The sequence below is a fragment of the Perca fluviatilis genome, chromosome 17 (assembly GCF_010015445.1).
Source record: "Perca fluviatilis chromosome 17, GENO_Pfluv_1.0, whole genome shotgun sequence".
Lineage (NCBI taxonomy): Eukaryota > Metazoa > Chordata > Actinopteri > Perciformes > Percidae > Perca > Perca fluviatilis.
The window spans coordinates 17,586,514-17,608,641 of NC_053128.1; the positions used below are offsets into that span (position 1 = coordinate 17,586,514).

Sequence of the window (22,128 nt, forward strand, 5' to 3'; positions counted from 1 at the left end):
TGACTTGGGCTACCTCACTGTGTAATAATTACCCAAACTATTATTTAAAGGCATGTTCAAATGTTTTAATTTACAGCCAATGTCTGTTTCAGTATACAATCATTTATATACCGTCTGGTGGTCTATTCACATTGTCCTGGCATATCTGAACATATTTCCTAAATGAGTATGAGCAGTAAGCTATCTTTGAAATTGTGTAATTTTAGAATGTATGCCTAAACAAGAGAAAGGAAAACGAGAAAAAAAAGACACTGTCTGTGACACAGAGACACTGACGCTTGCTCCTAGTCTGCTTAGTCAAGGTGTGGCCCCTTTTATATGACTCAACAGGTAGGCTATATCCCTGCGTTCCAATACCCATACTACCATTTAAGGGCCAACAAAGAATGTAGGCAGCGGCATGAAGTCTTGGTAAATGTCAAGATAGTGACACCTAGTGAAAAAGGTATTTACTACATTGTTGTTCTGTAATATGAATAATGTTTTAATAATAAATAGTAGGTATTTTTTTCTTTCTAAAAGTAGCTAAAATGTGTCTTCACAAAAAACTGTCATATACCATCAAATACAGGCTATATATTTGCATATGTGAGAACATATTTGACTTCTTCTTGGCCTATGTAAACTACCGGTATTTATTATTTGGTCACGAAACGTTTCAAGGTAATTGAGTTCAATTGCTCAAGGGTATTTGAACCCTTAAAATGTAGGGATTACTGTAGGTACGGGGAGGTTGAATAAAATTGGTAAAAGTAAAATAGGCTGTCATTGTTGGATTTACCTGCTCCATTGACCTCTTTTTTTAAAACACCATTGTGGGCCCTTATACAAGGCATATAGCCAAGACACGTTATAATGCAGGACCCACCTGGATGGCCTTATAATGGATATCCTGCATAAGGGGTGCATATTGGCAAACAAAATAGTTAATAAAATTACTACAAACCAACTGCTGCAAACTAAATATGAGGCAGTCTCGCATTGCCAGACCTATTTTCACAGTCTTAAACCTACACAAACTCTTCTTTTTAATTTTTAAAGACACAGATAACATGATGCAATGAAATCTCCGGGTTTTGTTAACACTCAAATAACCTGAATTTCAACATGGCTATGCTAACATTCCAACTGTTGGGTTGTATTTAATTGCACACATAAAAGCTTACATTTGATGTTTCAATCACAGGCTAGTTTGAAACAAAATGGTCCAGAAAAGACTGAGGTTTAATGAATGACGTCATTGTCATGCGATTAATAACAAAGAGTCTTTATATGCAAAACAGATATTTTCCCTACATTTGGCCTTCAACAACCAGCTAACGCGGAAAAACATTTTTTTTTGTCTACCATATAATTTGACACTAAATAATAGTTATAATAGCACTGTCACGTTTTAACATTTAAGATTGCAACTTGCATTAAATGGGCTATTTCAAATATATCAGTGTAGTGTAATTCTTCACGGCTGCATGCTCCAGGAAGCCGTCGACTGTCGAAGAAAGCGGAAGTGGTAATAGGGAAGTATTTCATTCCGGATGCGTAGCTTTGCTTCACCGATAATTCCTGGCTGAGTGCAGTGGGCCATCAAAACAAAAACAGCACTCACACACATACAGTGGCTAATGTCAGTGAGAGCTAACGTTACTGTCCTTAGATATCAGTTTGCTGTTTCACCATGCTACTGAAGTCGTGTTGCATTTACAGCACCGGAGTTCTTTCTATACTACTCCTGATCTCGGGTATTGCTTTGGTCTTGTCTAACGTGTTTACACATTTCGTACAGTCGGTGGTTGAGAAGGTACGTTAAAAATCTGTTTCTGGCTAACATTTTATAACAGGCGTTAACTTTAAACATCTTGGTGTCTGTTAATGCTAACTTAACTAAGTTAGCTAGCTTGATTTCACCAACTAGCAAACAGCCTGCTGTGTTTCGATTTTGCCTCGGAGTTTGTGTTTGTTGGACAGCTTTAGGTCTTTAGCTGAAGTTTTACTAATTGCTTGTGGAATGCAATTTATTTAGGCTTCTGCCAATGCTGCCATAGACAATTATGTAGCCAGTTTAATGAACAAGCGTTATGTAGCGGTTTTGGGCGGGGTAGGTGTATATTATTACATTAGCTTAAACTTTGAAATTAAAGAACTGTTATCTGATCATTTTTTTTTGTATTTCGCTAGCATTCGCATGATCATAAAACTCTTTGTTTTACATTTTCAAATCTGTAACACCTGTATATCTAAGTATCGTTTTCACAGTTATTTTTTTCCGCTTTATGATATCCTCACCTTAGACCTTTTTTCACGGCAGACATGTTGACATGTCATAGTAGAAAAAGCACATGTGTATTCAAAACCTTTAATGATGGCTGTTCCACTTAGGAGAGGTCCTGGTATTGTGCATGCTGACTCACTAAAATATCTTACTGGCACACTTGATGGAATCGAGCCATCATTAAAGTTATCCATTTCAGCTGTGCTTTTCCTACTATGACAAGTCCAAATGTCTGCTGTGAAAACGGTCCATTGGCCTAACATTCTTTAATGTGAACTAGAAAATGCGTTTTCTGCAGAAAATGCTTGTGAATGCTGAAAAAGTTAAAGCTAAACTAGATTGCTGGCTTTAATGCGTAAGAAGAAGGTAAAGCAGTGAGAATAGAAAAAAAGTGAAGTTTTAGGAAAATGTGGAAATGGTTCTAATTAATATGAATGTCTTTAAAAAGTTGAATAATACTAACATTGTATAAACGTTTTTGTAAAAGCCGATGCTTAACTGAATTGCCGGCTTTAATTTGAATGAATATATATTCAATATTTTCAAAAAGTACGAATAGAATTTATAAGTTGTATAAAACTCTTCAGATGTTTTTAAAGGTAAAGAGCATTGCAGTGGATGATAAGGAGAAGAGGGTAGCTTGTTGCTTTGAGGCAGCTAATTCAAAAACTATGAGGCCTATTGCTTAAATGAGCACATTGGCTGAAAAAAGACAAAAATAGCTACATTTTGACGTGCTGCTTGTATATGAAAAGTAAATATTGTGGACGTGAGAGCAAGTTATAGAGGTTTTAAGACTATTTTCCAAGGCTTCCCTCTCTAGTGATGCCACAACCCACTAAGTCATGTGATACTTACTCCATTGTAAGCACAGAAAAAGCCTGTATGAAACCAAACACTAAACTTTAAGTGATACCACAAAAACTGTCAAAGATATCATGAAGCTGAATACTATTGTAATAGCTAAAGGTTTTGTGAGTAGTTTAAAGTTTGTTGTCTGTAGGTAAAAGTATGTAGGAGTAGCATTTCAAAAAGAAAGAAGCCTGAAGTGGATTTGAAGATTGCTCCATTGACTTTAATGTAAAAAAAAAAGAAAATTGAAAAGAGCTTCATATTTTAACAAGTATAAATAGCAGAAAAAAAGTTGAAGAAGTCCCATCATGTGCTTAAAGAGCTGAACATTTTGATATTTGAATGGTTTTTGTAGCTGACCGTATGCAAAAGTTAGAGGCGACCAAAGAAAGAATATAAAGAAATAAAGAATCGGATAACAATACTATGAATGCTGCTGAATCAGCATTAACACAATTAAATGTCATATGATGACTGCTAATCCAATGGTGATTTCACCACTTACAGTAGTGTTTGTCATATGGTGTGAGGGCAGCTTAGTTATCAGCATATTTGCGCCTGAAGTCTCACATTTTTCTCAACTGTACCACTGCTCTTTGTCCCCCTTAGGAAGTAGTTTTGAAGAATGGCACAGAGGCATTTGAGGCCTGGGAGAATCCACCGGCCCCTATTTACATGCAGTTTTACTTCTTTAATCTGACCAACCCCATGGAGGTGCTGGATGGGGATCGGCCTGCTGTGATTGAGATTGGACCATATACATACAGGTGAGAGAGCAAAAGGAGAAAGACTTTACTCTTACTTCTCTAACGTTAGTCATCTATTCAAAAAAACGTGGATCAAAGGAGGGTGACGCAAATGCCATTGCAATAAAGATCCCTCCTTCCAAACTTTTAACATCATGCATGAATGGAAATAAACGGAATAAGCCAAATTGTCGTCAGTAAATATTTTTTACTACAGCTCACACAATGGAAACTAAGTCTTTCACCTTTCAAAGTAGAAAGGTGCTAACAAGCTGATGATTAGATTAAGTGAAACACAAAGAGGAAGGAAAGGACCCAAAGATGCACAGGTCAGTGGTGCACATGAAAGCAAAACATGCACAAGCAATACTTTATGCACTATAATACATAATGTAAGAATATAAGTCTACAAATCTATCTATCTATCAAGAATTATTAAAATAGATAGTTTTGAAGTTTTGAGTGGTATTCTTGACTTGACAGAATAATTGCCATTCCCTGAAGGTGTTGAAAAAATTACAGCAACAATGTTTACCATAGTTAATTTAGGTTTACATGAATCGTGTGAATACAGTACATCTTGTTGTGAAAACCTCACGTTCACTTATGGTTTGTGCATTTTGTTGCAATTTTCAGTAAGACAAAGTATCTACTGTAAATAGTGGACAAAATATAATTTGTGTTTCTGACATTGCCAAATTGTCTTTTCAAAAATGTCCATGTCATCTTGCAGAGACGGAAGCAGAGAGCTGTTAGTGCGGTCCTGTCTCTGGCTAGCTTGAGGCAGCTTGTTTGTCTATTAACACAGACAGACACAGTAGCTTTGTACAAATGCCAATTTGTCTAGCTGAGATATTTTTTTTCTTTATTCTTTACTTTGTCAAAAGGCAGTTCTTTAACATAATGGTAGGAAAACAGTTTTATTTGCCATTCCATTACCTTAAATAACCCTGTGAACCACTTACCACATACATGAGATGGTTTTCTTATATTTTTCAGCACTGTACATCTTTACAGTCTCATTGGAAGCTGAACCAGATGGTCACAAATGTTCTTCTGAATCCCTGATCAGTTACACTGGAGCAGTTTGAGGCACCTCATGTGGAATTTTTGAGAAAAGGCCGTTATTAGACATTTCCTTACGTGTGTGTGTGTGTGTGTGTGTGTGTGTGTGTGTGTGTGTGTGTGTGTGTGTGTGTGTGTGTGTGTGTGTGTGTGTGTGTGTGTGTGTGTGTGTGTGTGTGTGTGTGTGTGTGTGTGTGTGTGTGTGTGTGTGTGTGTGTGTGTGTGTGTGTGTGTGTGTGTGTGTGTGTGTGTGTGTGTGTTAAGTTACAAGAAGATTATAATCGGTTGTTTAAAACAGTTGAGATTCACCCTCTGTGGAGGAGAGTTTAATTTGTCCAGAAAGTGCATCACAGCACCATCAAGGATGTGTTTTCTTTTCTTTTTTGACAGTCACATGAATGTGAGTCATAAAAGAAAATGACTGCATTATGCTATAATTAAGACAAACATATGGTTTTTAATACAGAACTTTATTATTATTTAACAATAGCCTTTTCTTTGCAGTCTGAGGTGCAGATACTGCATGTGTAGTTAATGTAAGATTATTGGAAACCTTATTAAAGGTTTTTCTTTCTCTAAAAACTTTTGGCTGCAGCACTGTAACACAGAACTATCAACCGTTAACTTTTGACCTTAAAGGCCGTTTTATGCTTCTGCGTTGAATCGACGGCATACCCCCGCAGAACCCTCTGCATCTACACTACGCCATAGCCTACGCCGTAGCCTGACTTGCACCTCTGGAAAAATTTAACTACACGTCACAGCGGCATATGTCGCTAGGCCGTGGCTTGGTAGCGTTGTATTTTCCCTGACTCATTTCCTGGTTCTCCTACTCCAAAAACAACATGAAATCAAGGAGAGGGTTAACTTTTCCTGCTACAGATTTCCCACCGTGGTCAGAAAACACAGGGGAGACGCTTTGTTTCTCTCACTATGACTCTAGACTCATCGTGAGAGAAACAAAGCTAATCGCTGTCACTCTCTCACTTCTCCCTTGCTCTAACACACCACACACACACACACACACACACACACACAGATATGCCAGCTCGACGCACACACACCAGTGCACAAGTATAAACATCAGGGCACTTACGTAGGCTACGGCGAAAGCTCTGCGTGGAGCCTCCGCAGAACCATAAAATGGCCTTAACCCTGTTGGTTCTATATTTTTCTACACAGAGAGTACCGGCCTATGGAGCAAGTGGACTTCCAGGATAATGGCACTAAAGTAGCAGCTGTCAACACTAAGACCTACATATTCCAGCGTAACATGTCCCGAGGTCCAGAGAGTGACCTCATCAGGACAGTCAACATCCCTGCAATGGTGAGTGGTGTTAGAATCATAGACTGTAAAAAAACAACGCATTTTCAGTTCCTCCCATTGTACAAAAATGAGCCAACGTATCACGGATACAGGCGTTGCCATCTTGTACAGAGTCTGTGCAGTAGAGATCTGGCGGTGGAGCTGCAGTATCCAAGTCCCGCACATACACCCGCCCCATCAATCGCGAGTAGTCACAGCTGTCAATCATGACGCTTCACCCTGTTTTAATAGCATAAAATAACTAATGAAAACCAAACTGATTAAAAAAAATTAACACTTGAACTAACAGTGTGATAAGAACTACCAAAATGACAGAAACCATCTCTGGGAAAAAAATTATTTGACATGTACTTTGACTTTTCAGTTTGAGCCATGTCCCACCAACTGACATGTAGGGGAATTATGACCTATACTGCAGCCTGCCAGCAGGGGGCGATCAAGATGTTTTGGCTTCACTTATAGTGTAGAAGTGTGTTCCATTTACCTCGGAAATCGGAAGCCAGGGCTGGGAATGACGTCACACTCAAGTTGACCGGGTTCCATTAAAGCAGATCGGATTTCACAGTGGGGTTTGCTCTACTAGCAATACCAGTTGATAACAAAGTTGATAGACGGATTGCCTTGAGAGGAATGTGTCTATCAAATGTGTGCAAATCAATCATTCGGTCATAATATTATAATAGCAGCAGAGGCAATATTAGTATTCTAAAACTGTAAAGTGGTTTAACTGGGCAGAGGGCAGTGAATGTGCTTGTGTAGATCATGGATGCGTAATAAAACCATGTAGATTCAAACCACTTCCTAAACCAGTGATGTGTTATGGACAGGCAGCGAGGCTTCAGATGTCATCAATGACGTCATTTGGCTAAAACGATACAAGCCTCGGTACACGCTTCATGGAAAACTTCCGGGATTTCTCGACACACGCTTTGAAGCCTCGGCACAGAACGTAAAATCACTAGTATTGCGTAATATTTTTAAAGTAAAATATTGAAGATCAATTGATTAATATGTCTTCCGTGTAATTACAATGAGTAACATTGCTTTTAAAACAAATAAGTACTTCACCATATGGAGTAACAACACACTCACGGGTTAACATTGTAATTCCCCTTGTGGGATTAATAAAGTATACAGTACAGCTATTATTCCATAATGTACAATGAATCACTGACTCCCCTCCCCAAAAAGTTATTGGATGATTTTGGCAGCCACAAAAGAGTAAAATAAAAAAAGTTATTTTTTAAGTTATTTTTTTTTTAATTCAACTTTATTTGAAACAGAAATGAAGTAGTTTAATTGTAGGAGCTTATGCTATCAGTGCGTTACACAACAGGTTGTCTTCCCTTCTCTCTCCTGGTAGACGGTGATGGAGCAATTCAAGGACCAGGCTTTCCTCGCCAATCTGATCTCCTCCTACATGAAGGGCACCGGGGAAGGCCTGTTTACCACCCACACAGTGGGAGAGCTGCTGTGGGGTTATGAAGACGGCCTGCTCAAAGCCCTCAGAACTTTTAAACCTGACCTGGATGATGTTTTCGGACTCTTCTATAAGGTCTCATTTAAGCATATTAATATACTATTGTACACTTTTTACAGACTGGAGTTTGAAAATATACAGGATAATTGGCCAGAAAGTTTATTTTTATAATTGCAGAAAATCAAGAGGTTTCTTGTGTGGGAGCTTTTTTTTTTTTTAAACATTCCTCTTTTTCCTATAGACCAATGCTTCCAACGATGGTGATTATGTCTTCTTCACTGGACAGCAAAACTACAAGGACTTTTCCAGAGTGGATACATGGAACGGTGAAAGGTTATTGTCTTTTCTCACCTCCAGCAAATCCTTTTTTTTTTCTTTTCTGACATTGTCATATCACAGTTGATATGACGCAATACACATATTTGATTTGAATACAAATATTGGAGCCACTCTCGTATCAGTTAAACACAAAGCTACATCTAGGAGAGGTTAGCTTATCTTAGCACAAAGACCAAAATGTCAAACTATTTCTGAAACACACAAAGGACTGCTGTTCAGGAAAAGGAGCAGCAGGGTTTACCAAGCCTTTTCAAGCCCACACTATTTAAAACATCTAAACAACATATGTTTTGCCTAACAAATTGGTTAGTAGTCCTTCACTTAAACTGACAAAGGAAAATTATGAAATGGTTGGGTGTTGGGCATTGTTAATGCCCAAAACTCCTGGGTTTTTAAATTCATAAATGAAAATCTGATATAAAAACAAACAAAAAAAGCATTACCAATATCATTTTTGTGTGTGTATGCTTGCAGCAAGCTGAATTGGTGGTCATCTGATGAGTGCAATATGATCAATGGAACCAACGGAGCATCTTTCCATCCAGTCATCACCAAGAATGAGACACTCTACATGTTCTCCTCTGACCTGTGCAGGTGAGTAGATTGCAAAGTGATTTACAGATGGCTAAAGACTGTGCTGCTGGGAGACTAAATATGTTCCACAAATGTAATTGGCCATGCACCAACTCATTATTTTTATATATATATATATATATATATATATATATATATATATATATATATATATATAGCTTTCACATTTGACCCCATTTAAGTTCTCATTCTGGCTTTTCTTTATTAGCTTAAAGTCCTTCTTAGTTAATGGGGTTTTGTTTTGATTTTCTTTCTTTCAACGGTTTGAATTTATTTTAGGCAAGACAATGCATTTTGCCTTTAATTTTGTTTGGTTGCCTATTGAGCACAGCTGACCTTTTCAGCTTTAGGTGATATAAAATGAAGTGTTGCTTTCAGCTTCTTTTTTACGGAGTCATTCTTTTTCAGCTTACCACATAACTCATGAACAAAATTTGCGCAAAACCCCCACCCTTGTTGCCTTTCCAGCTTTACAGAATTGATTTGTGCCTGCAAAGATTAACCAGCATCTGACTCTGTTTCCAAGGTCTCTGTACGCTCTGTATGAGGAGGATGTGACAGTGAAGGGGATCCCTGGGTATCTCTTCAGTCCCCCGAGCAAGGTGTTTGCCAATCACACCGTGAACCCAGCCAACGCAGGCTTCTGTGTCCCTACTGGAAATTGCCTGGGCTCTGGCGTACTGAATGTCAGCCTATGTAAACAAGGTAGGAAGTAGGGATGTCGGGATGAACCAATTTTGCCATAACCATGGTTACATTACGTTACAGTTTCATAACCCTAAGAAGTGTAGAAACTACAATATCTGTGGTGTCCTGAGTCATTGTTACCCTGTCAAAACGAATCTTGCGAGTCACATTTGTGTATACGGTGAAATCTCGCAAGGCGCTGGTTTGTTTTGCGTGTGAGTGCGTTGAGAAGCGTTGAGAAGAAGAGCTGTAACATGTAAATGTGGAACTCACATTCCAGCCTTGTATCCGCCAAAAATGCGGCTTAAATCGGCAGTGTGGGAGCATTTGTAGACCAAAACAGTTAAAACTCACCGGGAGTAGTTCACAACGCGTTACTGCTGACGTTCCGAATCTTGCGAGGATATCAGATTACCCACTGAGGAGGACTGTCGGTGGGGCTATCGTTCCCTCTCTCTGTCTGTGTAGCCTACTGATGTAGCAGCTGGTCTGTATGAACAACCAGAGGAACGTCTCATTGTGTCACATAGGGAAATGTTCTTTAAAAGATGTTTCATCACAAACTGTTTATTTTTTCTGAATCTGCTCTGCTAAGTATCTTTCATAATGTTATTCTAACTGAATCTGTTTGTGTGTCCAGGAGCTCCCATCATAATGTCTCCACCACACTTCTACCAGGCAGATGAGAAATATGTTGAGGATGTATTTGGCATGAGGCCTAAGAAGGAGGAACACCAGACTACGATTGTTATCAATCCGGTAGGAATTTCTACTTTAATTTTTAAAGACATGTTTTAAGACATATAAAAAGATTCTGCTGCCTTGGAGTACAACTTTGTGTCTGGTATTTTAAAAAGTTAAATGAACTAGTTTAACATTCTTATAATTACGTCTACTCATTGTCTCTCACTGAAAAATCCCCAATATGTAAAAAAATAATGTGTGCGGGTGCGCAGTGGAGGTTTCAAGTTTCAAATTTCCACTTCAAACTTTTGGTCTTCAACAGATTATTTTGAAAACACTTCTAGGGCCCTATCTTGCACTCAGCGCAATTGCCTTTGTACACCGAAGCATGTATCATTCCTATTTTGCACCCGACGCACAGTGGACTTTTCCCTCCACAGACGCACGTCGGTAAATTAGGGAATGTATTTGCGGTCCATGGTTGCACCGATCCGATATCTGGATTGGGTATCGGCCCCGATATTGACAAAATAGCTGGATCGGTGGATCGGAAAAATTAACAGATCCACGGGCCGATCCAGTTTTTTTTCTCTCTTTTTTTTTTCTTTTTTTTCACTCAGCCGCAGCACCGGGACCCCTGTTAACTGCGTACCCTTCTCACTCATGGTAGTAACTTTATAACACAACAATTAATAACCCACAACTAACTCTCTTAAAAGGATAAAAAACCAAAGCATATAACAATTTGAGACTTTCTAACACTAATAATTTTACATTTACAAAAATTTAGCTACACCGCCGAATGGCATGCTGGGTAACATTACAGCTGCTAGCCTAGCTAGCCAGGTAGCATAACAGTCTGTTAAGCTGGGAGAGGCTCCGGTCGGTACTGCACAAGAACCAAGAAGAAAGTTAGCTAGAGGATGAAGAAAGACCGGAGATACACCAGAACAACGTGTGCTCAAGAGAGGAGCCGTCTGTTGTTCCCAAGTTTTTTGTTTCTAACAAATCGGACATAATTTAGCCACTGTTGTTGCCTGTCGCTCTAACGTTACTCGGCCGTGCTAACGTTAAAGACCTGTCACTTCAAGCATGCAGCGGAGCAACATTATTAACGTAATCCACCTCCGGTCTCGCTACAGACCGTTGAGAAAGACGGTTCAGAGCAATGATTAAAACACTGGATTTAAGATGCCTTGCCTCGCCTTGCCTTCAAACAGCGAAGGAGGCTGACAGCGGAGCTACGTTCACTCGCCCACTACAACCACACTACAACAACCTAACTTACCTGTGGCCAAGGTAGTGTTTATACAACTAGCTTACAACTATTTAGTTTTGAAAGGGAAACCGTGTTAAAGTTGTTTGTAGGTGTAGGCTATTCATTCGATTTGAGTTTATTTTACTACTTTGCAGTTTGCACAATACAAATAGTTTAGCTTCTGTAACTGTTTCATGGATTCTCCTTCATATAAAGTTATTGTATAATGTCGTGGAGCCAAGCAAACCCTTAATGAAGGCTTTTAGTAAACATGATGACATTAACATGTTTTTGAGATATTCTATGTACTCCTGACAGTAGAATAAGCCATTATAAGCCTATATAAAAGGTGGCCCATTATTGATGGCCCATTATTATTTATTTAAATTTATTTTAAGAAGTTTGAAAACATTATATTTTCGATTTGAATGCACAGTTGTTTTTTAAATAAATAATAAATAAGAATTCAATACATTACATCTATGTTATTTTGTCTTAGTAAGGAAAGTAATGTTTAGTTAGGAAAGTCTGGTGCTCTCTTCCACATGGTGGAAGGAAGGTATAAAGTGGAAGGTATAAAGTTTATTATTAATTCAGCAACGGTATCGGATCGGTATCGGGTATTGACAGATACACAAAGCCCTGGCATCGGTATCGGGACTGAAAAAGTCGGATCGGTGCATCCCTATTGCGCTCCCGGGGGCGGTTCAGCGAAAACGTTACCTGGTGCTATTTTGCAGTTTCAGAAAACAATTCCGCCACTGACCAGGAAAAACCTGGTCTAAAGTCAGTGGCGCTAGTCTAAAGTCAGTAGCGTGTTATTCAGATGCTATTTTAGGGGCGCATGCTTGGCCATAATGTAGCGTGTGCACAACGCGCATACACTTCTCTCATCTACACGGACGCAGCAGTTCCCATTTTTGCAAACCATACATAATTACAAAGAAAAATATTACTGAAAATGCGCTTCAAGTGTTTGGATAGATCAGGAGGCATTTTACAGTACAATCCTCAAAAAGTCGCAGCATTCTTTGTGGCTTTGTGGCTGTGTTCTTTGGTCTGTTTCCATGAATCATGGATGTGTTGATGACATTAATTAGGAAATATTAGAGGACTTAAGGAGACGTGATGTTGAACTACGGTGGGATTGGACACTCCGGCGGAATCTGGTGAATCTGGAGTAATGCGCGATGCGTTCCTTGTGGAGCGGGTGGACGGAGATGGAGTGGGGGGAGGAGGAAGGGGCACAACAGGTGCAGGTGGTGCGTTTGGAACCTCCATGGCTGCAGCAATCCTATCCACTTGAGGAGATGCGCCCGAGAGGCCGCAGCAACATCGCCACCCGGCCAAGACATTTATTACTTTGCCGCATCTCGGACAGCTCCCGCTGGCGTGCGCCAGGCAAATCCGCCGTCATAATAGCAATCCGCCATGGAACAAGCGCGCCTGCTCTTAAAGGGAATGTGAGATGACGCTCTGATTGGTTTATTGGACGTTACGCCCAAACCACACCTAGCTACTTCAGACCAACCCATTTTAGATTTGCGTCGGGCGAAAGAGTCATTTATCCCGCCGGTATAATAGCAACAGCGCCCGAGACCCGCCCACAAAGCTACTTGCGTTTTGCGTTTCATACTTGCATTTCAGATCGTTAAAATAGGGCCCCTAGTGTCAATCTCTGCTCATACGTCATTCTGCACCGTGAAACCTAAACATCCGAGTGAAGCAACAGTAAGCAAAACCTATTTCTGAGCGGAGCTTTTAAAGATGTTATTTGTTTACACGTTGTTTTAAAAGCCTTTCTTTACTTTACACCCTTATGTTGTTAATATGATTCCTTTTTTAGAAAAAATTGTTGCAATGTAGGAAGCTGATATGAAAACTTTTGTGTTTAAAACATTGCACCAAGACGACATTCATGTTTACGACTAGATGATGAACTATCTCAGCTTTGTGAACGCTAGCCAGTGGTTACACACGAGGCAGTGGTAAGCAGTGGTTAAAGATTAACCAGAGGTGGAACGGAGCTGTCACCAAAGATAAGCTCCTTACAGCTCTTATCATGTGTAATACTGTAATAACTTGTCCTGTGGTAAATCCATAATAAAGTGAAGCAGACTGGCAAAAAACACTTCCGGGAGCACAATGTGTTGCTGAGCATCTCACACGTAGATTTAATGTCATTTTAATCCTGTGAATCAGTGAAGAATACTCCTGAAAGAAGCAAACCGACTACAAAGACATAAACAGTTGAGACATAAATATGTTAAAATAAAAAAAGTACTCCTTTTTTTTATATATATATTTAAGTTAATTGTAAAAAAAAACAAAAAAAAAAAAAAACAGAACAATTAGTCAATTTGCCGAACCCAGCATGCAACTGTGACACATACACTTTCATTTCAAACCAATTCATATGAACTTTATTAGCCCAGATGTGTGAGGTGGTGGCATTCATCTTTGAACCCAGTAAACAAGCTACTGTTTTGTCTGTTTATCCTCCCGCACACTGTCATTTTTACTGTGCCACTGCATGAGATTACTGAGATTGTTCAAAGTCTCTGTCATTAGCACTGGGTTACAGTGCACTGTACAACTTCATGGGTAGAGCTAACCACCTCCGTTGCCAGCTTCAGGCCTGTGATTTTCATTTGGACCAACTACAAAAAAAGATTTCATTTCTGTTGTATGGACATTAGGGCTGCACGATTTGAGGAATGATCATTTTCATCAAAAAAATATTAAAATAAAAATAAATTAAATTATTTTTGCAAGGATACTGTACCAAGCAAAGATTTTCTGTAAGATACGATTTGTAGGCCGAGACGTCTCTGTAGCACAACCATACTTAATTCAGAATGGTTTGACACATATTTTGCAACAAATATTGCGCGCCCCCCTGCGATTTGCAAAAAAATTGCAATTAATGTACATTTCTGCCAGCCAGACTATTAAAGTACATTTACTAAAAAATGTTTGCAGCCTAACGATCTTGAACATAATGACAATGTTAGTATAAGGGTTGCACGATATTGACAAAATGTGAAATTGCGATATTGATTATGAATATTGCGATATCGATATTAATTTTGATATTTTTAAACATGTAAAATTACAAAAGTTACAGGAAAATGCATCAAAATAGATTTATAACAAATTAAACAAGTTTTCTTACATACTTTATTTCAACTGACTGTCCTATTGGACTGGTACAACATGAATGAATGAATAAATAAATAAATAAATAAGGACCTTTCTGTCTACAGAACGGGACATGTTTTACTGGTTGTACAGTATAAAATATATAAAGAGAACAGGACACAACTTTTCTTTCGCTTCTCTGATTCGTTCCGTTTTGTTGTCTTTATCAATTTCTTAACTTACACTGTCAATCTGTCGAAATATGCACACACGTGGTACGCTCCATAGGGTTTGTCACGTAGTGGACCCATTCACTGACGTGCACTAACATGTGCAAGTGGCACAGTAACTGGCCCATGAAATGATGATCATTATAACGTTTCAAGCGGGCTCTAAATCGAACACAATTAAGCCACACAGTCAACGGACGGGACGCAGTGCTCCACAAAATCAACAAAATATTGCGTACTTAGTGCGACACTTTCGATACAATATTGCGCAACGTGATATCACGATAACGATATTGAGTTGATATATCATGCACCCCTAGTTAGTATACATCTGCACACAGGTCGGTGGTGTTAAGTTTCTCTTAAACAAAATTTAAATCTGTTTTGCAGCTGACAGGAATCATCCTGCAAGCAGCGAAGCGGCTCCAGGTCAACGTTTACGTGGAGAAAATTCCCACCTTCAGGTAATCGGCTCGTTGCCGTCATCGGTCTCTTGTTACGGCACCTTTTGTCATAAACCCCACTGTCGTCATGTTGGCTTTAATGAAATTGAAAACGTAGATGACGGGTTGCCAGTAAGAACTGTAAAGCAATTTTGCCAACATCATCATTATTAGTGGACTTTTGTACAGTTGTGGCTCTCTTGTTATGCATCTACTTGGCATCTTAAGGAACAAACGATCTTGATATAATCTTGAGTCCAGACCTAACAGATGTACATGTTGTCAAACTATATTTACACAAACTAAATGTACACTATGAACAGCATGCAACCGAAAGTTGTTGGAAGACATTAACAGTTGTCTGAATGTCTCTTTGCCATCTATTCATTAACTCATAGACGAATGTTCACATTACTAATGAAGACAACAAAAATTCATAATTATGATAGTAGGTATATTATTGTGAATAATTTTCTTTCTTTTCTTTTTTTTCAGTCAAACAGGAAACATGAGGACAGTGATCTTTCCTGTGGTTTATATCAATGAGGTACAAAAACATACAACAGTTTTGTCATGTGGTCATCCAATGGCATAATAACTATATATATGTATGTATGTATGTATGTGTGTGTGTGTGTGTGTGTGTGTGTGTGTGTGTGTGTGTGTGTGTGTGTGTGTGTGTGTGTGTGTGTGTGTGTGTGTATGTATATATATATATATATATATATATATATATATATATATATATATATATATATATATATATATATATATATATATATATATATATATGTATATGTAAAAAAAAAATTCTTTTCTACCTCTGGTGGTGTTCTCTTTGTTCAGTGTTTTTATGTTGTGCTGAACTGAACCTCTAATCACGCTCTCCTTCCATCTTCTCAGAGCGTCGTCATTGACGACGCATCAGCCATGAAGCTGAAGGCGATTGTTGTCAAGCAGAATGTCGTGGCGAACATTCCATTCATGCTGATTGGTCTAGGCATCGTTCTGGGAGGAGTCTTCATGTTTCTGATGTGTCGACAGAAGGTCCCCGAGGTGAGTGCTTGAGATGGACATTAAATGAGTATGTGTGGTCATTAGAGCTGCAACTAAAAATTCTTTTTTATTATTATCCATCAATCTGTTGATAATATTTTTCTTTAACTGATTAATTGTTTAGTCTATGGAATGTCAAAATAAATTGTTTTGTTTAAATAATGCTGAATAGTCCAAAACCCATAGATAAGCTATTGAAGTTAAGAACACAGGAAAACTGAGCCAGACAATATCTGCTATTACTACTTGACTAAAGTACTTTAATGATTAACGGATTATCAGAATTGTTAATAATTAATTATTATTATTATTCTGTTGATTGACTAATTCATTCATTGAGTAATCATTTCATGTCATGTAGAAAAAAAACCTAAAACATTACTTTTATTATTATTCAGAGATAATGTTGTAGTGGGATATTAAGTGGGACATTTTTAGTAACATTTTGGTATCTGGTTTCATTTTTCAGAGCACTGCAGCTGAACGACAGCCCCTGCTCTCATCATAGCACCAAACAGTATGTAAAAGGAGGAGGATTGCCATATTTGCAGTATAATTCCACATTTCATGGTTTCAATGGATCTGAATTTTTTTTTTACCATTAACCCCCAAGTAATAGTTTGCATTAATAACCACAATTCCACCTTTTAATCCGTTTTTTAAATCAAATGGTTTTAGGAAACAAAGTGAAGAGGTTTGTTACAGGGTTGGGGTTAATGTCATACTTACAAGTCAGTTGTAAGGATGCTGAAATCCGTCTTTTTTTAAATTAAATATTTTTCTTTTTTACTGCCAAATATGGGATATTGGATTGAAACTATTTGAATTGAGTAATTTAAATCTCCTACACAATCTAATTTAAATTGTCTGAAGAGTCAGCTCTGAACAAATACAACCACCAGGAATGTGTGTGTGTGTGTGTGTGTGTGTGTGTGTGTGTGTGTGTGTGTGTGTGTGTGTTTGTGTGTGTGTGTGTGTGTGTGTGTGTGTGTGTGTGTGTGTGTGTGTGTGTGTGTGTGTGTGTGTGTGTGTGTGTGTGTGTGTGTGTGTGTGTGTGTGCGCGATGAATGGCTACAGAACTAAAATAGTGATGAAGGAACACTGTCAGTGTTTGTTTTTAGAAATTGGCCAATAATCCATTTTTAGCACGGTGTGGTCAGATTTTTGAGGCATCAGTAACAAGAACTGCTGTTTTAATGCAAGACAAATATTCTGTCAATAACAAAGTCAAACTGTGCAAAACGCATAATGTTTTATTCTTTTTTTAATATTCTTTTTGGAGCATTTTTAGGCCTTTATTTGACAGGACAGCTGAAGACATGAAAGGGGAGAGAGGGGGGGATGACATGCAGCAGAGGGCCGCAGGTCAGAGTTGAACCCGGGCCCGCTCCGTTGAGGAGTAAACCTCTATATATGGGCGCCCCTAATGTTTTATTCTCATTAATCTATAGTGAACTCCGCTTCCTTTTAAAAACCATGTACTCTGTGTAACCTTCAGTGGAAATCCAGTAATCACGATATATGTAAATAATATAATGTGGAATCACATCCAAATAGTATAAATGATGGTGTGAAGCGCTGTGCAATATTCTCTTTTCACTAATTCCAATTAGACATGAATGTGGGATTTTTAGTTTTTCTACTGATATTATGCTAAAATCCGTGTATGAAACTGTGTTATGCTAGTGACACTACTGATAAATATTTTGCCAAATATAAAATTATTAAACGTTTTTCCTTTTTAACCACTAGGAATTGCACATTATTTTTATGGTTACATTCTGCACTTCTAAACAGCATTTTATCAGATTATTTTAACTTCATTTGAAGTTTGGCAAGATTTTCTGTCCAGAACTACATAGAATGTCACTACAATGTGTAATTTGTTCGTTGAATAACCACTGTTTCACACACATCACTGACAGGCTGTCTTGTGTTTATTTTGTTTTGGTCTGTGTTTCATATGTATCAGAGATTATGGTTTACACTTCTACTCCTACATAGTAAAATCAATATGTAATCACTGTTAACGTATTTTCAATAGGTCACATTAACATATGCACATTGTCTTGCCATTTGCTACAACTTTAATAAACCTGGTGTGCTTCACATTCTCTCTAAAGGTCTGTTTGTATTTCCTCCTTCACACATTGCAAGTGTTGTGAACTGTTGTATTTGAAAGGCAGACACCTACAAACCTGCTTTAAACATAAATGTTTTTTTATTAACCCTTTTGCATTTGAGAATTAACTACCACAAAATATTCTTCTCTAAAATAAAATAACTTTCATAATAGTAATGATAATTGCAATCCAGCCAGCAGAATGTGAGATATTTTCTTTTTTTATTCCAAGCGTCCTTCTTTCACATCAACACCTGACACCTACATTACCCACAATGCAACTCGACCGCCTACTGTAAGGTTGCTCAAATTTTTAGCTACTCTTCAGCTCAATATAGTTTTTGGTTTGTTTATCAATCTTTATTCAGGGAAGAGTTTTGTTAAATGGTTCAGTGTTTTGGGAAATGCGTGTACTGGTATTCGCTTTCTTGCCGAGAGTTATTGAAAAGTTGCGCTAACGTGAAGCTACAGGCAGAAGGTGATCAGCGTAGCATAGCACAAAGGCTGGAAGCAGGTGACAACAGCTTGTTTGGCTCTGTCCAAACTTTGCAAAATCTACCTACCAACAGCAATAAAAAAAAAATGTTTTAGGTGGAGATACGTGCTGGAACTATTTCTTGGCCGAGTGCATGGAGGTTGTTAGGAACCCCGTAAGAACTCCTGGAGCTCACTGGCCCGGTGTTTCAGCGCGTAACTCCACATAAGATGACAATTGGTTGTTTTTTACAAAAATAAAATGTTTTAGAAGTGCAGGTAGGTGGATTTTTTTTTCACTTTGGCCAGAGTCAAAGTCTTTATGGTAAGCTAAGCTAACTGCATGCTGGCTTTAGCTTCACATTTAACGTAAGTCTTCAAGAGGAGGACCATTCATGTACAGTAAGGTGGCTTAGTGGTAAGCGGTCACATCTTAGGATGATGGTCCAGGGGTCTTGGACCTTGATTTTTCTATGTGGACTTCTCATGTTCTCCATGTGTTCACATGGATTTCCTTCAGTTTTCTTTCCACAGTCCAAACCATGCAGCTCAGATGAATTGGAGACTAGGTGAAGTAAATAGGTGGATCGATACATTTCTACAGTCCTTTTAAGGTTTCACATAGATACCTCCGACGTGGATTTGTCCTCAATTACAGGGTTAAAGTGTACTTTGACTCCCCGCAGATAAACTTTGACTTTGCCTGCCGTTATAAAACTGATAAGTACCACTGTTCATAGAGGTTTGTATCGTTGGCTCTGACTTAAGATCAGCTTCTCTGACCAATCTCACCCGTAGTCATTAAAATAGCAAATTGGAGAATTAATCTTTCATAACTGTCAAAGGGTAACTCCTCCCCAGCCTTTAATACAAGTAGCATGGGACAGCACACCAGCCCCGCCGCAGAACTGCATCGCTCTTGAACTGCATCGCTCTTGAACTTGATCTGCAACAGCATGAGAACTCTCCAGGAAAAAATCATTCTCTTAGTTCTTCTGTCTCTAATCTGTGCCCTTCAGGTAAGTTAATAACCTTCCGTTACTGTTTATGTCCTGAGAGTATGCTTTATCTCTTTTGTGCTAATACAGAACATGTCTTTTGGTTTTTTATGTGATTTGATTTTATCAGCACTCGTCATGAGGGACATCACAATTCTTAAAGAATCTTATATTTGCCTTCACAGGTCAATTCACTGCCTGTACCTGAAGACTGGAATGGTTTGATCCAGCGGACCAAACGCTCTCTCCTGTGGCGTTGGAACAGCATGAAGCCCGTGGGTGCCAGCTGCAGGGATCATGAAGAGTGTGGCACAAAATACTGCAGGTACAGCAGAGCCTCTCGGACATGTTGAAACCTAAGTAATCAACAGACATTTGTAATTGACATTAGTTTTGTCATTAATGTGAAAGCAGATATGTTCCTCCTAATGGCATAATGTTCCTTTTTGTAGTTTTCACAGACTGTATGCAATAACCTTTCTGTACTGTATTTTTGGAGTGTGTGAAGTTTTGTCCACGTGCATTTTGCATGGTGTGGACAAAGTCAGAAAGTAATGACACTGCAATAAAGTTGCTCCTTATCTTTGCAGGAAAAATATATGTTCCTTCTGGAACTGAAGAGGATGCACAAACAAAACTCCCAGGGTGACAAACAAACATCTGCCTTATGGACCAAAGTGACCTGTTTCAAAATGAACCCTGTATGAAATTACTGCTGTTATATTCTGGCTTGAACTCAAGACCTGCTGGCACTTTATCGGACTTTATCTGTGCATTCAGTTAAAGTAATCTGATCTGGCACTGCAGTAAACCGAGCTGTAAGTGCTGCATTTACATCTAGAGCAACATTGACTTCTATAATTGAATTGTTTGTCTAAAACACGTGCAGGACATCAGACAGGCTGTATAACATGTTTTTAAAAGAAAATATAAATACTCATGCAAAGTTTGTGCGACACTGGGTTTATTGGTTCATGTTGTATTATTATTATTATATATTTATTTATTTGTACATATTGTAGATATTCAACTATACCTTTATATTTTTTCAAGCGGTTGTATGTAACAAGTTCAGAACCAATTAAAATATTCCTCACAGTTCCTTCTACTCTTTTAATGCAATGGAAGAAGATGACAACTTTGATTTTGGTTTTAATACAAAAACAGCATGACTGGGATTTTCTTTATTGAAATGAGATATTTCTGTATTTATGCATTGAAGAGCATGTTCCACAAGGTGGTGATGCTGTGATTCCTAGCTCTTCACTGACCAAGGGCCAAGCTTTTTCTCACTGCTTTTACATGTTTTGAATTATTATTAATTATTTAATGCTGTTTTTCCATCAACCACTCTTGTGATAAAGTACTGGAAAAAAAATTCAAATAAATATTGCCCATCTGTGTGAAAAATGACAGGAAACTTAAATGAATGAAGTGGATAGTGTGGTTGGGAATTGTGAGGATATTTTTGACCGTGTTAATATGTTAAATTCTTCGTAGTGTATGTGTGGTTTAAAGAGAATTTGAGTTCAAAGTTGCTCTGAACTCTTTAATGCCTTGTGTTGATGAGGAGAGCTGATCAGATGTGGTAAAAAGATTGTTGACCTCTGATATCTGTCCACTGCTGTACTAATGTTTGTTGCTCAGTCCAGCACTTAAACAGGTTAACGTGGTAGACTTGGTCAGGCTTCCTCTGATGGAATCTATGCTCACATGGAATGAGTGTGCATGTGCTCTGGATTACGTTTCATGTTGAGGTGGTGCTGCCTTCAGGCTCCTCGCACCCACCCACTCGCTAATGAACTCTCTTGGGTTATTTGGGATGCCTTTTACAGAAAAATATTGCCAACATGTGGGTTATGGCTTTAGATGTTAAGTTTACCTACAATATATAATAGAGGTAACCACATGACACATATTGTACAACCGTCCTTGAAAATAGATGCGTCAATAGCTGAACACTGACTCATCCTTGCCACTGGAGGGCGAGCTGAGCCAGGTTTAGTGTCCCTGGACCCCACAATGGTTTAGGAATTTTAGACTGAATAGTTCTACAAGAATGCTAAAATTATTTGTTACTGATGTGGGGATTCATTATTCTCATTATTTTATTTTTAGATGTTGATGATGAAAGGATGAAAAGTTAGGAATGGTTAATAAAATATCTCATAAGTAATGCAACGGCCGTAATGTGAATTTGGTATAATGAATTATAAGTAGGATACGATTTTTCCTTAGTAGGCTATATCTCATATTTGTGACTCATCAAAATCAAATTTTAAGGCACTGTGCTGTCATAAGCCTACTCATGTCTATTTTTATAATTTTTTTTTCTTCTTCTTCTTTTATTTTTTTTTAATTAA

At 38.2% G+C, this 22,128-nt stretch overlaps 2 protein-coding genes across 2 annotated transcripts; both read left to right on the plus strand.

Moving 5' to 3' along the window:
- The first annotated feature begins 1,530 nt into the window (after positions 1-1,530).
- Positions 1,531-18,293, plus strand: scarb2c (scavenger receptor class B, member 2c). The gene is made up of 12 exons (XM_039778895.1): positions 1,531-1,798; positions 3,731-3,888; positions 6,115-6,259; positions 7,623-7,814; positions 7,981-8,072; positions 8,553-8,672; positions 9,199-9,377; positions 10,000-10,118; positions 15,063-15,136; positions 15,611-15,662; positions 16,019-16,171; positions 16,641-18,293. The coding sequence occupies exons 1-12, from the start codon at positions 1,676-1,678 to the stop codon at positions 16,677-16,679; spliced, it is 1,446 nt and encodes a 481-aa protein (XP_039634829.1). The 5' UTR covers positions 1,531-1,675; the 3' UTR covers positions 16,680-18,293.
- Positions 18,294-19,515: 1,222 nt separating this feature from the next.
- LOC120545807 (liver-expressed antimicrobial peptide 2) lies at positions 19,516-20,712 on the plus strand. Its single transcript, XM_039780403.1, has 3 exons — positions 19,516-19,786; positions 19,951-20,090; positions 20,356-20,712. Exons 1-3 carry the CDS (start codon positions 19,724-19,726, stop codon positions 20,381-20,383), a joined length of 231 nt encoding a protein of 76 aa, XP_039636337.1. The 5' UTR covers positions 19,516-19,723; the 3' UTR covers positions 20,384-20,712.
- The last annotated feature ends 1,416 nt before the right edge of the window (positions 20,713-22,128 follow it).